The following is a 17,703-nucleotide window of genomic DNA, read 5'->3' on the forward strand; positions in this document are numbered from 1 at the left end:
CATCCATGGTGAGGCGTACATCAGCACTTTATTCTTTTTTATTTTTTAATAATACTCCACTGTGATGACATACTGCATTTCTGTTCATCTACTCATCAGTTGATGGATGAGTGTCCCCACTTTTTGGCTATTATGAATAATGCTGCTTGGAACATTTGCATACAAGTTTCTTTATATTTAGACAGAGTAACTACTTTTTATGATTTATTTTAATTTTTAAAAATTGAAGTACAGTTGATTTATAATACTGTGTTAGTTTCAGGTGTTATAGCACAGCAATTCAGTTATATATATATATATATATATATAGTCATTTTCAGATTCTTTTCCCTCAGTACTACAAACTGCTGAGTTTAGCTCCCTGTGCTACACAGTAGGTCCTTGTTGGTTACCTATTTTATATAGTAGTGTATATATGTTTATCCCAATGCCTGACTTTATCCCTCCACCCACCCTTCTGTGTACAAGTTTTGATGTAGAGATTTTCAGTTGTGTAACTTCCTCTACTGAGAGAATGAATGATATCAATGGCTAGATTTATTGTTTTTCATGCACCAAATTCTGCTCTGAGCACTTCACACATCTTATCCTTGTCATCTTCACTGTAGCCCGAAGAATAGGCTCTCTCCCCATTTTACAATTGAGGAAACTGAGGCCCCATAGCTAACACGGGGCAGGGCTGGGATTTGAACTCAGGTTGACACATGTTCTTAATGCATATATACTTAATACTGCTTCCAGAAGTTGGGCAGCTGTTGGTACCATGCCACTCCAATCATTCACCCTGATTAAGTCACGACGATTAAATTTCAGTGGTGTGCCCCTTATATACATTGTCTTACCAAATTCTCACACCGACCCTGTGAGGTTGTCTTATCGATACTGTCCCTGCCCAGTGAGGAGAGAATTTCATAGAAACTGCTCACCGGGTGACACGTCTCGTCGCTGTCCGAGCGTGGAGAGCCAGAGGTCAGCAGGACCTCCAGCTGCTCTTTGAAACCACAGCTCTCCCTCTCAAACCTGGCCTCCTTCAACCCTGTATCACCTCGAGGACAGTTTCTCATATGCCCAGAAGTACCATTTTCAAAGCAGAGCCACCATCTGCCTTCTTCTGCACAGGTGTGCCTGTGTGTGCTTGTAAACCTATATCCAAGGGTATCGCCGCGCCCGAACCTGGGGTCCTCGTGCGGGTAGGACCCCTGGTGGCCTACCCTGATATTGCAGGGTTCTTGAAGTGGTTGGTCCCATTAGCGTTCACGCTACACCGCACTACAAGCCCAGACCCTTAGGTAGAGGACTTGCTTTTGCACAGTTCTGAGGATGGCAGGGTGGAGGCGGAAGGTGGCAGTGGGAGGGAGACTGGAGCAGAGGAGGGTGACGGTAGAGGGTACCAACTGTGTCCATGTGGTTGCCTGCCCACAGCCGCTATCTTGGATGACCCCATGGAGTGCAGCAGAGGGGAGCGGCTGTCCATCACCCTGGCCAAGAACCGCATCAACCGCGCTCCCGAGAGGCTGGGCAAGGCCAAGGTCGAAGTGGACATCTTTGAGCTTCTCAGAGACAGCGAGTACGAGACTGCAGAAACCAGTACGTAGAATGGGCAGGGCTGCCCTCTGCTTCCCCTGCTGGCAGAGGAGGGGCTGGTGGTGTGAGCCGCACCCATCGACAGACCTATGATGCAGGGATTCCAGAGAGAGGGAGAGAAACGTGCACCAGGAAGCCCTGTAGGGCTTAGTCTAAACAAGCTCCCAGGCTTTGTTGTAAATCATATGTAGGGTAGAGTTGAGAGAGGAAATTTATTCATTCTTTCATCTTACCCACTCATTCATTCCTTCATGTATTGATTCATTCATCTCCTGGACATTTTGTGCACAGATCCCTAAATGAAACCTTGTGTGGGATTAAGAAAGGAGAGATCTGGCCAGCCCCAGGGAAGCAGAGTTGTGATACATCTGTTTCCTTCCTGTCTTGATTTCTTGTGCTGAAGGCAGTGTTGTAGGAAGAAGCTGAGACTTGGGCTGAAGTTCAGCCACTCACTCTTGAGGATAACCTTGGACAAGTCAGTGATTCTGTTAAGCCTCAGTTTCTTCATCTATAAAATGGGAATGCTAAGTCCACTTTGCAAGTCATTGTGAGATTTAAATGACTTACAAAATAGGAAAGTTCTCTGTGAGTTGCAGTGCTTTACAGATGTACATAGTAGATCCCTCCAGTCACACTTATGGAGCCTGTCCTATGTGCTGGGCACTGCTTTTAATTCTTCCAGCAGCCAGAGAGTTAAGTGTAATTATTCCAACTTTACCAAGAAACTGAGGCTCAAAGACTTTGGGTAACTTGCTCAACGCCAGAGCTAGTCAGATGCAAGTCCTAGACCCTGAACTTGCATCATAACCTTGCCAGTCCAGTGTCTCTGGCACCTCCTCTGCACTTCTCTGGTGTGCTGCTGGTATGATCTAGACAGCTTAACGGGATGAGCTTCCAGGTTAGTGGGGTAATGGCTTGTAACTTAGCTGTAGATGAACAGCCCCAGTTCAGAGGGAAGGAGGGGAGCCCCTCAGCCCAGAGAAATGATAGCCTTTGTTCCCTAAGACTCTGAAGTCCCATCTCTTCCTTTCCCGTCCATGTGACAGTCTTCAGTGACAGTCAAGGGCAAAACCAAACCAAACCAAAGAACAAGTCACTTACGTGGGTATGTCAGACATGTGGTCTTCTGCATGTGGGCCCCGTGATGCTCTAATGTGGACTATTACTATTGCAAGAGAAGAAACGTATTCACATGGCTTAAGTACAAGCAGTAGGATACTGTATGGATCCAAAGAGGGCAGGAAGGGAGGAAGGCAGTGGCTCTCTGTATCATAGCTTCTTTGATGCTCCTGTTGTGTCAGATCCATGCTCTGCTCCTTCTGCCACTTTCATTTCCCTGGCTTATTCATCAAGTCCCATGATGGCCGTCCAGTTTACAGTTTGTTCATCCATTTGGGAAATTTTACTGAGCGTTAGCTCTGTTTTGGGCCTGATGCGGGATATCATGTGTTGGGAGCAACAAGACAGATAGGGTCCCTGCCCTCGGGTGGCTTACAGTCTGTCTTCATTGTGCAGCTCCCCCCAGTTTCTGGACCAATTAAAATTGGCTGGTCTCACAAGCCACAGACATTGGCCAGCTGACCTGAGAGCTACTTTTGGGAAGAAAGTCCAGTCCTAAACACTGAGGGTGGATTCCTATCATATGAAGCAGTTGTTGAGGCCAGCAGGATGTGTGGACACAGATTCCTCCAGAAGGAAGCTTGGGGGAACAGGTACTTGGAATCATCATTCGTTTATTCACTTGGTCAGTCAATAAATATTTAGAGGGTGCCTGCTGTACTCTGTCCTAGACAGTGGGGATTCAGTAAGACACAGATGGAAATCCCAGTTATCACAGAGGTTAAACTCTAGTACAGTGAAAGGAAGATTCAGATTTCTCAGGATCTTCCAAAGGAAAGCAGAAATACCAGCAATGACTTATTGTGAAGCTCCTGGTCCTGTCTATACTTTGGTGTGTTTTTTGTCCAGGAGGGCAGGTCTCAGACAAGAATCCAGATTTCTAGATAGTTCTCATAGTCTATTCTTTGGAGAAAAAAAAAAACAGCTCCCCCTTCTTTGGTTCTTCAGAGTTTCCCCTGCAGAACAGAAAGCATGGATTGCCCTCTGAGGATGGGGGTCATTAGCAGATGTAAATTTCTTCTCCCAATGACCCGGGCTTAGCAGAGTCAATACATCTAAAATATTAAACCAGAGGAATCAGAGGAATAAAGAAAACATATCTTTAATCCATGATACAGAGCTTTGGAGCATCTTTCTAAGGCCCTTCTTTTAGGCACCAAGTATTTTACTAACAAGTGGCCCTTGGTTCAGCTTTTACATCTCACTGTGTTTGAGGCATGATTAGCATTTGTTAGAAAAGAGGGCTTTTGGATCTTTCTACCCCAAAGGCTTTTCGTCTAAAGCCAAAGCTGCTTCCCCACAATGGATTTTAAATACCACCCAGATAGTTCATAGAAAGCTTCCAGCCCCACTTTCCCCTCCCTCAGTAAGGGGTAGAGAGGGTGGTGGGTTAGCACTTTTAGCTGAAGCATGGTGGGGCGGGACCGGTGGTCAGTGGCGGGGTGGAGGAAGGAGTTTGGAAGGAGGCAGGATCCCAGGATGAAGGCGGAACAACAGCTCTGCTATCCCTGCTTGGAGAGACTGTGGGACAGAGTAGGAGGATCCGATTTACCTGGCTCTGTTACCCGTGAGCTGTGTGACAGTGGACAGGCTGTTTAACCATTTCATGCCTGGGTGATAACACCTCCTAGGGTCATTAGGAGCACAGCAGGAGACAGTGCAGGTGAGTTCATTAGCACCTACACATACCAAGTAGTTAGGAAGTGGCAGCTATGGATTTTGTTTTTTGGGTTATTCTCTCCACGGGCTTCTCTGGTGGCTCAGACGGTAAAGAATCTGCCCACAGTGTGTGAGACCCGGGTTCGATCCCTCGGTTGAGAAGATCCTCTGGAGAAGGAAATGGCTACCCACGCCAGTATTCTTGCCTGGAGGATCCCATGGACAGAGGAGCCTGGCGGGCTACAGTCCAGGGGAGTCACCAAATTGAACACAGCTGAGCAGCTAACACTTTCACTATCCTTTCCACACATCCCTTGTGCCCCCGCCCCCTTGGATCTGGCTTCCTCTTACCATCACCTCTCTCCTCTCTCCTCTGTCTCAGAGTTCAGCCATCCCTCCCAGGCAGCCCAGTCCACCTCCCAGCCTCCTCTCACATGGCCTGTCTTAATGTCAGGTGCCTCCTGGGGCCTCGATCATAATTGAATATTCCACTCTCTTTCCCTTTTTCTGGGTTGATGCCTCCGACAGTTCTGAGCCTTTGGAAGTCAGGGTATGCTGCCCAGAGCCAGCTACTGCTCAGTCTCGTGGTGGTGGTGTCTTCCCTGGGCTAGTGGCTGATTTGCATTGATAACTTAAATCCATTTGAGTGGCTCTGGGGCCCTGACCAATGCCCTCAGCCTCACATGTGTCACCCTGTGCCTGGGGACTGCACTTCAAGGAGATGAAAGAGATCTTAGTGATGGCATTCTTGGTTGTAGAAAGCAGAGGCTCTGGGTGAAGATGGTAGCAATCCTACAGGGTACCCTTGTGCATGCTCTTGGCAATAGGCAAGTTTCAAAAACTGCACAAATAATGAGTCACACTTGGGGTAGGTGTGTCATTCAAGAGAAGCAATGGCAATTTCAGAACCAAAGGTGATGAAGTGTAAAACTAAAGATGCTGGGGTCTGGAGTTCAGCTTTATTTGGTGGTTGAAACGGAGACTGGGAGATGGAAAGTATCATATGGGGTGTTAATCAATAACAACCTGGGTCCCCTGGAGAAGAGAATGGATGCTAACTCCAGTATTCTTGCCTGGAGAATTCCATGGACAGAAGAGCCTGGTGGGCTACAGTCCATGGGATTGCAGAGTCGGACCCGACTGAGTGACTGAGACTTTCACACACTTGGACACTGGAAAGATACAAGTAGCAAACCACCTCGCTTCTATCTGGTTCACATAGATTTTCATACAGCGAGTTTATCTAAAGTGAAGGTCACCTATAAAGCTCCCTCAGACCCACGTCTGATCCCCTCCACCTCTCTGCCTGGTCACCATCATCGCCTCGGGCTTCTTGATGTTTGATTTCCTGGCTCCCTCTGCACGGCCCACAGATCTGAAATAAGAGGGCTGGACGAGACCTATCAGGTCACCTCCCCGCCTGCCTGTCCCTTCCCTCCTTTCTCCCGTATCTTATCTCCATCTCGGCCTTTCGTGTGCAGGCAGCTCCCACAGGCCTTGCCCTCCTCTGTTCCTATAGATCCCTGTGTCTCCTGTGGCGAACATATTAGAGCTTAACTAAGCGCCACCCCCTTATCACCCAGACACCCGGAGGCGCCGTGCCTGCTACTGTCAGAGCCAGTTTGAGGCTTAATTTACTGCAGAGCTGAAAGCAGGAGCCTTCCTGTCAGCCCCTTGCCTCTGCCAGGGTCTGTCCCTCTGAGACCAAGCATGCCATCAGCTGTCCACGCCGTTTCCCCTGGAAACCCAGAGGTGCCTGGTTCTCAGGCCCCTCGAGGCCCCAGTGATGGGCAGAGAGCATGAGGTTCCAGCTGCCTGGCTGCCCCTCCTGCACAGGCTTCTGAGCTTCTCAAAGGCTCCGCGGGCACGACCTCCAGCGATCCAGAGCTGTTTCTAGTAAGTGAGGGCTGAGGCCGAGCAGGGCCCTGTGGGGCTCCTGGGCATAGAGGCCTTTCTGCCCCTCATTTCTTGTAGGCAAGACTCCAGCCTTCATGACCTCTGAATTCCAAAGGGCACAGCAGTTGCTCATCAGGAGAGGAGCAAGCAGGAAACCACCTGTTGTTCAGTCGCTACGTCGTGTCTGACTCTTTGCGACCCCTTGGAAAAGCCCCTGATGCTGGGAGAGATTGAAGGCAGCAGGAGAGGGGATGACAGAGGATGAGAGGGTTGGATGGCATCACTGATTCAGTGGACATAAGTTTGAGCAAACTCTGGCAGATGGTGAAGGACAGGGAAGCCTGGGGTGTGGCAGTCCATGGGGTTGCAAAGAGTCAGGCATGACCTAACGACTGAGCTGAACTGAACTGAACTTGACGGCAGCACTTCAGGCTCCTCTATCTCCCAGAGTTTGCAAAGATTCATGTCCATTGAGTGATACTCTCCAACCAACTCATCCTCTGCCACGCCCTTCTCCTTTTGCTCACAATCTTTCCCAGCGTCAGGGTCTTTTCCAATGAGTAGACTGGACCACCTAAGACCCTGCACATACCCTAATCTTGTCAGCAACCCCACTTTTTGAAACTTTGAAGAAGAAAGAAGAATGCAAGACTGTTACTGCCTTGATCCTTATTGAATACTCCTGCCTGACTGGATGCTACTACTACTAAGTCACTTCAGTTGTGTCCGACTCTGTGCCACCCCATCCCTGGGATTCTCCAGGCAAGAACACTGGAGTGGGTTGCCATTTCCTTCTCCAATGCATAAAAGTGAAAAGTGAAAGTGAAGTCACTCAGTCATGTCTGATTCTTCGCGACCCCAGGGACTGCAGCCTACCAGGCTCCTCCGTCCATGGGATTTGCCAGGCAAGAGTACTGGAGTGGGGTGCCATTGGATAACCTCTCCCTATTACCCAAAGAGGGGGCCATAGTTCTTGAGGCATTAGCCTATGGTGCTCCCTCTTTGCCTGGCAAAGAAATAAAGCCACTCTTTCCTTCTCTACAACTCTGCCTCTATGTTTCTGTTTGGCATTGGTGCACAGAGAGCCAAGATTTTGGCAACAGGGCTAACATTCCTCCATCAGCTCACTAGAAAGACTCCAAGTCAGCATAAGGGAGAAGGTGAGAAGCCAGAAAAGAAGGCATCCAAATAGTGATGTGTCATTCGACAAGTGTTCCCTGCTCCCCTTTCCTCAGCTGCCCACATCATGTATACATAATAGGGACTCAGAGACACGTTGAATTACAGTGCTAAGAAATCAGGAGGAGAAGGGGACAATGGAGGATGAGAAGGTTGGATGGCATCACCGACTCGCTGGACATGAGTTTGAGCAAGCTCCGGGAGTTGGTGATGGACAGGGAAGCCCGGCGTGCTGTAGTCCATGGAGTCGCAAAGAGTCAGACACGACTGAGCAACTAAACTGAAGAAATCACCTGGCCCAACTGCCTCCTTTTACAGAAGGGGAAAACTGAGGCTCACAGTCTTTCCCAGAGGACAGCTGAGACCACACATCTGAAAAGTGACATTAATCTCAGTAGCTCTGTTGTGGGCTTGCCAGGGAGTGGCTCAGAGAGGAGCAGAGGGAGATCGGAAATAGGTCATAGGGTCGCTGGGTGGTCAGGTAAGGCCTCTGGGCCAGGCCTTGGAATGACTGACAGGCGAGGCACAGGGCAGAGGGCATCCACACAGAAGGCTTAATAGTATGCTCGAGGCAGGAAAAAAAATGGGGCACTTTGGGGCACAATGACTGCTGGGCCTGGCTAAAACAGAGAGTGTTTATGGGGGCTGTGGCGATGGCCAGGACTGGAGAGCTGTGCAGAATAGGGGTCAAGACCCTAATCTTGGGTTTACCAGCATCATGGGATTATCACCTGAGCCTCAGACTCCCCATTTGCAAAATGGGAATACCATGAGTTCTCACTTCATGAGGTTGCTGCAAGGACTGAGATAATGCACTTAGAAAACTTAGAGCAGTGCCAGGAGTCAGGTGAACTCTTGATAAATTTCACCTATTAGTAGTATTATCAGTAATAGAACTATTATTGTAACCCCTCCTTCATGGGATGATTGTAAGGCTTCGGGGTCCCTGGTGCCTGCATGTGTAAAGTCCCTATAAATGGTATTGCTGCTTCTGCGGTGATCTAAGGTTGAGGCTTTGAGTGATACGTCATTGGTGACAGGATCCAAAGACAGGTGTTTCTTTTCCTTCCAGTTTTATTGAGATATAACTGACATACTGCACTGTATAAGTTCAAAGTATACAGCATAATGATTTGACTTACATACATCATGAAATGGTTATTACAGTAAAGTTAGTGAATATCCATCATCTCACATAGATACAAAATTGAAGAAATAGAAAAAAACTTTTCCTTGTGATGAGAACTCTTAGGATTTACTTTCTTGACTTTCATATAGAACATACAGCAGTGTTAATTATACTAATCATGTACTTAACCTGCTTAGTTTTTTTATAACTGAAAGTTTGTACCTTTTGACAATCTTCATCTAATTCCCCCTCTGAGCACTCCCCACCTCCGGTGAGCACGAATCTAATTTCTTTTCTGTGAACTGGTTTGTTTATGTTTGAAAGATAATTGACCTGCAACACTGTTGTTTGCTGCTGTGTATCACAGTGATTTCATATTTCTATGTATTACAAAATGATCGCCATGATAAGTCTAGTTACCATCTGTCACCATACAAAGATGTTGCGTTATTATTGACTATATTCCCCATGCTGTTCATTTTCATCCCTATGACAGCCAGTGGCAGTTTTGAGATCTCAGATGCTCTGGGTCACTCTGACCAGGGACGTATCCATCCTGGGGCATGAGGTGCAGAGACCTGGCTCTGCACCCTCACATTTCCCCTCTCGGCTTGGAAGTCAGCAAGGCCATCCTTTAGGTCCTGGTCCGTTCACAGAGCTGAATGGACCGTGCCCTGGAGGCTCCGGTACAAGGAGGAAACGGTCCTTGGCGCTGATGGAGGCGGCCGTGTGCCCCGCGCGGACGGTCAGGGCTCTGCTCTGTGCTCACTGCACAGCATGATCAGGCTCACAGAGACACCTTGCCCTGCCTCTCCACTCGGGCTTCAGCGCCCTAAAGTGCTTTCACATGGAGGACTCTGAGCTCTCCCGGCCTCTGCTCCACATGGCTCTCAGCTCCCTTTGGCCCTGATTATCACAGGAGCTCAGAGAGCACCCTACTGTAAGTGAAGAGGCCCCAGTTATCTCGTCCCCACCCAGGAGACTACCCCTTCCCTGGAGGGCTTGAAGTTACTGAGCCTATGAGTAACCACTCTGGACCATCTGCATCACAGCCAGGCCCTTCCCCTCCCTGTGAAGACTCAGAGACGGTTAAGTTCCCATAAGCTCCTCCGGTCCAGCCCAGGTGTCTAAGGAGACTTCACATCCAGGCCTGAGCTGGTGTCTGCACGGGAAGAAGTTTCCCCTTCTTACAGCACCCCATCGTGGTGTTTTATTCCTGCAGCTGCTCTGTCAGTTGCCTTCCAACTCCTCTGCTGGCTGGGAAACTTGGTTGCCATGGCAACATCACTCACCTCTCCAGGGCTCCCTGGGAGGCAGAAGGAGAGTGCCCCTCCCGCCCCTCCATCCCTCAGACTGCTCAGAGATCCTCAAGGGACGACCGGGGCCTGCAGAATTGGGGTTCAGGAAGTTTTAGAGCTGAGGTCCTTTATAACTGATTTTCATTTCTACCAAGCAGACATCCTTCATAGGGAATGAAAGAACAATTCCCAGGTCCTGGGAATTCCTCAGGCCCCAGCTGCTGGAAAGATGATAATTCACTTTAATTGCACTCATTTTGGATCATTTCAGTTCAGTTGAGCAAACATCTATTGAGTAATTCATTTTTGCCAGGACTGAATAGCTGTGACCCCTACCTTCAAGGAGTTTCAGATGCAGTGGGAAATGGAGATGGACACTCACAAAGGCACAGGTCCCCAGACCCTTGAGACAAGATGTGTTTAGATTTCAGAACTTTTCAGATACTGGAAAGGTCATGTCCTGCTTATACTATACATTAAATAACATTTCAGATGGGGCTTGGGGCTGAACCCCACACTCAAAATCAAATGCATACTTACATTCAGATAGTCACATATTATAAATATCTTCACATCTATCTATTTAGATCAGATTTTGCCACTAAATGAGTTTGATGAAACCATCTGCTGTCAGAACTTTTGAGATTTTGAAACTGAGAATAAAGGATTGTGACTTTCTCTAAGAATTTTTTTTAGGAGAAGCTTCTTCATATTGGGGTTTACCTGGTGGCTCAGATGGTAAAAGCATTTGCCTGCAATGCGGGAGACCTGGGTTTGATCCCTGGGTCAGGAAGATACCCTGGAGAAGGAAATGGCAACCCACTCCAGTACTCTTGCCTGGAAAATTCCATGAATGGAGTAGCCTGGTGGGCTACAGTCCATGGGGGCGCAAAGAGTCAGACACCACTGAGCGACTTCACTTTCACTTTTCTCCATATTGAGACCTGGCAAAAAAGACCTAGCTTGGGGCAGAAGCAGGCTAGAAAGTCAGAGAACAGGGAAATTGATCTTTCCGGCATAGAGCTGGCTCAGAACCACAGAGGGATGTGAGTATCGAGAGGAAACGGTGCTTTCTTGCCAATGGGCAAAAACTGAGCTGGGCACTGGAGGATCAGTAGGAGTTTTCCAGACAGAAGGGCAAGAGAAGACATAGACCATGGTAGTTTATAGGTGCTAAAGTACTCCTTCTCAGAAAAGTGTTTTCAAACGAATAGAATTGCATAGATAGGATGCAGAGGGAAACCAATTATATGAAAATGAGACAGGAAAGGGGCAGGGCACCTTTAAAAAGAATGACATAGCCCGAGGACACTACATAAACCGATTAGAATGAACTAGATCTAAGATGGCAGAAAAGCCGCCTTCCACTTGACCTTGAGCCCCAGTTTATGCTTATTGTAACACATTGCAAGCTAATTTACACACCCCAGGCACCATGACGGTTCCAAGGACAACCACAAAAGGTCCACAAAAAGTGGGCAGTGGTCCAATTTCCAAAAATCCCCATCCCTTCCCTAATCCCATCCTTCCCCTCAAATTGGTCTTCCTCAATGGCTATGCAGGAGATGTAGGAGGTGTAAGGTCCATCCCTGGGTCAGAAAGAAACCCTGGAAAAGGAAATGGCAACCCACTCCAGTATGTTTGTTGGAAAAATGGATAAAGGAGCCTGGTGGCGACAGTCAATAGGGCTGCAGAGTCAGATGAGACTGACCACCCATGCATCCCCCAAATTGCTGGAATACTCCTCCCACTCATTAGCCTATGAAATTACCCGTCCCGATAAAAACTGGCCACCCCTTACCCTGGAGGTTCTCTTGCCTTCTGAGATGGCCCACACTCTGCCTATGGAGTGTGTTTCCTCTGTGAGTAAAACTTCTTTCACCTCACTATGGCTCGCTCTTGAATTCTCTCCTGTGCGAAGCCAGGAGCCCACACTTGGCAGCCATCCCAGGGTCTCTGACATGACCCGGAATGTGACCCATGCTTTTGAGCTCCACACTCTTTCCTGTGACAGACATGCAGTTAAAATATTTTGATAGTGATATATAAATATACATATTTCTTTATTAATGTACTCAATAGCCAGACCTAGGATCAGGTCTAACTACTAGTGTAATTTCGAAGTAATTATGAATATGAATGGTATTTCAAGATCTCTGCACTACTATAATATGATCTGAAAACACTTGTGATGTCTATCAATGACAGAGTCGCAGTTACTGTTAATATACTGTGGTTTATGGCCTCTATTCCAAATTGAAGGGGATGCTAAATTTCAGTTAGGGGTTAGAGAAAATAATGCCATTTTTCTTCCCCCAAACGTTCACAGACCACTGACTTCTGCCCATAGATCTCAGGCAGCAGGGTTAAGACTGCTGGTCTAGTTAGAGAGACCAGCTTGGAACAGACTCAAATAAGAAATTGCGGGGTGTGAACCAGGTGAGCTTGTGTGAAATGAGAGGAGAGGTGATGGAAGAAAGGGCTGGAAGGGTCATATCTTGAGAAGATCAGACCTGTCTGGATTTTACTTGTTCATCAGAAGACATTTTTTGATAATGAAATTTTAATTTTTATAATGATGTGTTATGAAAGGAGTACATGCCCATTTATGTTAGAAAGTAGAGAGAAGGAGAAAAGAGCATCACTTAGTGTTCCACTGGTCAAGGCAATCTCTATTGCGATCTCGGTTAGTCACTCGTGGCTGAGGGAGGTGGTGTGGCGCGGTGGTTAAGGAACCAACCCTGGAGTCAGGAGTCGGGGGTTTGAATCCTAACTCTGCCCTTTAACTTTCCTGTTTTCTTATCTGTAAAATGAAGGTGAGATAGATAGGATCTCTCTCATCAGGTTGTTTCCAGAATTAAGTAAGTCAATTCATATAAAGTGCTTAGAATGGGCCATAATTAGCACTTAATAAATATGGGCTTTAATAACCTCTTCTTCCAATCACTCCTCAGTGCCTCACTATTTTCTGTATTTGCTTACTTGTAACCTTCATATAGATACACATATAATTTTATATCCTGCTTCTTTCTCTTAATATTATTACATAAATATTTTTAATACTATTATAAACTGTTCATAAGCATTTTAAATGCCTAAGTAATATTCCACTTGGGTATATGACCCACACTTTAGATAACTATTTCCTGATGATGGGACATTTAGTTTATTTCCAATTTTCTGTGGTTAGAGTTGAGTGGGCTTCAGTGTGGTTCAATGGCTATTTATTGAGCACATAACTCTTGATCCCACCCTGCTCGGTGTGGAGGGCACAGAGATAAATAAGACAAGCTTGCTGGCCTGTAGGAGCACACAGACATACGTTTAGGATTATAATTGGCCTCAGTTTGGAGAGCGGATTGGAAATGAAGAATCCAGAGACAGCCTTTAGGAGGCAGATAGTAGAAGGGCTGACGGAACTGACAGTGGGAGTGAGAAGGAGAGGATGGTGGGGGATGAGCCGGTCAAATGGTCAGAACCTGGCTGCTGGCTGTTGTAGTTCATGAGTAGATTCAGTGAGAGAAGGCAAAGAAGAATCAGAGACCATGATTTGAACTTCAGAAGCTAAGGGGTGGTGGGGAAGGGGATGGTAAAATGAAGTAGTTAGGAGTTTGGGCTCGATGCCCAAAGTGAAAGTGTTACTCACTCAATCATGTCCGACTCTTTGCGACCCCACAGACTATAGCCTGCCAGGCTCCTCTGTCCATGGAGTTCTGCGGGTAAGAATGCTGGAGTGGGTTGCCATTTTCTTCTCCAGGGGAGTCTTCCAGACCCAGGGATCGAATCTGGGCCTCCTGCATTGCAAGAAAATTCTTTACTGTCTGAGTCCCCAGGGAAACCCAGATGGAGCTTTAAATTCAAGCCTGGCCCTATCATATATGACCTGTGTGACCTTGATCAAGCTACTTAAATTTTCTAAGCCTCAGTTTCCCCATCTGTAAAGTGGGGATACTAATGAATCTTCCTGGAAGCATGGTGATCAAGTCAGATTATATGTGAAGAGTATATAACAGACATGATGTATTGGGAATAATCATAAGAGTCCTGTGGCACATCAGTACCACTCTAAGCGTGTGTGTGTGCTCAGTCATGTCCGACTCTTTGCGACCACACGGACTGTAGTCCACCAGACTCCTCTGTCCATGGGATGTTACCAGAAAGAATACCACTCTAAATACTTTGTATGTATTAATTCACCTTAATGCTCACAACATCCCTACAGGAGAGGCGCTCTCAACATCTCAGTTCTATAGATGAGGAAGAAGGCTCGGGGAGTTTGGGTAACTTGCTTAAGGTCTCACAGCTAGTCAGCAAGTGATCCAGCCAAGACTCATACCCAGATAGGCTTGCATCAGAGCCCATGCTCCTAAGGACTGTGCTTTCTCTCTCTCTGCCTCCCTCTGTCCATGCTTAGTGCAGGACACCAGAGGCAACACCCAGCAGGCGTTTGGAACTTGTTTTGAACCCAGGACATCTGTCAGAGTGTAGGATCCCCTGGGCAGAGATGAGTGGAGGCCGCAGGTAAGGATGAGATTGCCCAGGGAGAGTGAGGCATGGACAAAATCTAAATTTAGTGGGTAGCAGAGGGAAGAGGAGTTGGCCAAGGAAGTGAGAAAGACCTGTCAGAAAAGCAGATGAGAAGCAGGACCAGAAGGTATCATGAAATTCAAAAGAACAAATGTAATCAGTAGCATCAAATGCAGCAAAAGAGAGATAAGAACTGCTAAGAGGTCCTTGGTGACCGTGGGGAAGCAGGTACAGCAGAATGACAAGGCGTGGGGACCTGGACTGTAAGAAGCTGAACAGAGATGGGCGAAGTGTCTACAAGGAGGAGGGCAGACATGGAAAGTGGCTGCGAGCAAGTGGGACGGTCACAGCAGACTTGAATTCCAACACTGACTCTGACTTTTATCAGGTGTGTGACTTTATGGGTGTCGCTTAACATCCCTCAGATGCTGTTTCCTTATTGTTAAAGTCAGGAACTGAGCTTCAGCCCTGGGGCTGCTGGAATTTGATGGAGTTTGATGGCCAGTGAACTCAGAGCTCCTCCCTGGCAGTAAGAGTTGACTTGGCTGAGATCACGTGCTCTAATTTCCATGGAAGTAGCTTGAACTTTGATGAGCGTTCTCCAAAGGTAAATCTCGCCCTGGACTTCCCTGGTGGTCCAGTGACTGAGACTCCATGCTCCTAATGCAGGGGGCCTGGGTTCCATTCCTAGTCAGGGAACTAGGAATGCTACATGCCACAACTAAAGATCCTGCATGCTGCAATGAAGATCGAAGATCCCAAGTGCTGCAACTAAGACCCGGTGTACTTGGATAAAATAAAATAAATACTTAAAAAAAAAATGGTAAAGCGTGCCCATAGTCTCTGGGGATGGTTCTGACAGTACTGATGAGCCCCCCTTGGGCACCCACCGCCCACAGCCTGTCTGTCAGCTGAGATCTGTGATGTTGTATTGATTGGACCCCTGCCTGTGCCTTGGGCTGAGAGAAGACCCCCCCACTGATCTGTTCTTTGTGTGATAAACCACGGCACCAGGATTTGAACTCTGGTGCTCTACCCACCCCCGGTGCCCATGAGAGCCAGGACTGGCTGTGTGGGCCAGTGGTTAGGACTCTGCTTTAGGAGAGAGAGCATCCAGGTGGCAGATGTGGCTTTCCAGTTGACTCCATGAGGATCCTTGGGCTGATTCCTTAACCTCAGTGTGCTGTGACGCTTTTTAAATTTTTGTTTATTTTTGGCTGCACTGAGTTTTCATCACTGTGCATAGGCTTTCTCTAGTCATGGCGAGCGAGGGCTAACCTCCAGTTGTGGTGTGCGAGCTTCTCATTCTGGTGGCTCCTTTTGTGACACGGGCTCAGTTGTTGTGGCTCATGGGCCTAGTTGCCCCAGAGAATCTGGGATCTTCCTGGACCAGGGATCGAACCCGTGTCCTCTGCACTGGCAGGCGGATTCTTCTTCACTGGACCACCAGGGAAGTCCCTGCCCTGGCTCTTGATGTTGAGTAGGAGGAAAATGTGCCCAGAGTCAGGCTTTGAGTTTTGTGGGGAAGGACGTCTTACAGTACAGCTGGGAATCACGGGGCATAATCTGAGGGGCGGCTCTTTGGTTCTCATATCACTGTGTGTGTCCTAAGAATTGTCCTACATTCTCTGTCCATCTGTTTTATCCTTTTTCCCTCACTTCCTTTCTCAATCTATAGCATTTTAAAATCTTACATTCTCTCCTCTTCTGACCACGTGCCTCATCTACCCAGTCATTCATTCAACAAACTTGAAATAGGCCCCTAGAAAAAACATCATGCTAGAGACAGGGAAGCATCAAATGGGGATTGAGAGATAAATACGGCTCAGCTCTGCCTTAAAGGGGTTTTAAATCTAGTGAGAGGAGTAACACATCTCAACAGCAAACCGAAATTGACCCATTTACAAGTGTCTTAGAACCAGGGGACAATCCATGGGCCTTGGAGCCCTGGGGAGGATGAATTCCACGTAAAGGAGGTAGGAAGGGGTAAGGAGGAGGTGGCATTTGAGATGCTCCTTGACATGTGAGTGAGTGAGCATCCAGGGGAGAGGAGTGAAGAGTGTCTCCCCGGGAGAGGTACAAGGTCATAGAGCGTGCTGGTTGGTCAGGAAAGCACCTGTTGGATTCAGGGAAGGTGGGGGGCGGGTTGGGTCAGGCTCCAGGCCGGGTGAAAGGAGAGTGGTGTTGAAAGATGGGGCTCCTCTCTGGCACCCTCTCTTGTTCTCCTGCTCTCTCTCCTGCTCCCCTTAACCTTCATGGAGCTGCTTTCTTCTCTCTGCCTGCAGCATCCTCACTGTCTTCCATCTCTCTGCTTGTCTGCCTTTCCTCCTCTCTAGACTCTCTTCCAGGGAGGTGGGGAGTGATAGATTGGACGCCGGCTGGCTGTTCTGTGAACTGAGCCCTCGGCCCCTGCAGCAGCCGTGTCCGGGCTCCCAGCACCCATCCTGCAGGCCAGGCCAGGGGAGGGCGGGGGAGCAACGTGCAGGTTTCCACCATGCACTTCCGTCCTTTGGTGACAGCCCAGACAATTTATACATCCTGTTGGCGGAGGCCATATGTTGAAATAACCTAGGTCATTTCCTCATTTAATACCATCCATAAACTCTAATAAAAATGTCCAGGAGCCCAGTGGTCCAGGGGAGGAGAGGCACTGGGTTTGGAAGGGTGGGAGGGGGACCAGGATGCGGATGGGTGGGAGGTGAGGGGCCCTCAGGGGAAGATCAGAGGACTTGAGGCTGAAGCCCACGCCCCACCTGATGAGCATCTTGTTTCCTTTCCTGCTCCCCTCGCTCTGTCCTGCTGCTGGCTGCAGTGTGTCAGATTCTCCCCAAGGGCGTGGTCGCTGTCCTGGGACCATCCTCCAGCCCAGCCTCCAGCTCCATCATCAGCAACATCTGTGGGGAGAAGGAGGTGAGTGCTGGGCCGGGGTGGGGGCACTCTCTGTGGGCTTGCGGCCTGTGCCTGGAGCCCAGAGAGATCCTGGACTCCTAAGGGCGGGTGGTGTCACTAATAGCAACCATACAAATCATAGAAGTGGGCCTTGGTAGGCACTTACTTTCTTCAGTTTGTTTGGATGGAGGGGACTCAGAGGAAAAGTTTCATAACAAGGCATTCAAGCTGAGCTCTTCCAAGTCTTGGGGCCCTGTGGCGGGCAGGGCAGAGGGGGTCCCTTGGTGGCTGAGGGTAGAAGGAGAGACTGGGGAGGGTTGTCCAGGGGAGGCAGAGAGGGCTAAAGTCTGAGCCCCACAGGAACACTCCAGAATATCTGTTTAGATATTGGGATTCTGGGGAGGAATGCCTTTGGGGCCAAGG

At 48.2% G+C, this 17,703-nt stretch overlaps 1 protein-coding gene across 2 annotated transcripts in view; it reads left to right on the forward strand.

Annotated features, from left to right (window-relative positions):
- Nucleotides 1–17,703, forward strand: part of GRIK4 (glutamate ionotropic receptor kainate type subunit 4) — a 484,233-nt gene that overhangs the window by 295,724 nt on the left and 170,806 nt on the right. For both annotated transcript variants that reach the window (XM_043482502.1, XM_043482503.1), the window contains exons 3-4: nt 1,423–1,587; nt 17,204–17,301. In XM_043482502.1, coding sequence (XP_043338437.1) covers nt 1,423–1,587; nt 17,204–17,301 — 263 coding nt within the window. The remainder of the gene's footprint in view (nt 1–1,422; nt 1,588–17,203; nt 17,302–17,703) is intronic.

This window comes from Cervus canadensis, chromosome 11, assembly GCF_019320065.1.
Source record: "Cervus canadensis isolate Bull #8, Minnesota chromosome 11, ASM1932006v1, whole genome shotgun sequence".
NCBI lineage: Eukaryota > Metazoa > Chordata > Mammalia > Artiodactyla > Cervidae > Cervus > Cervus canadensis.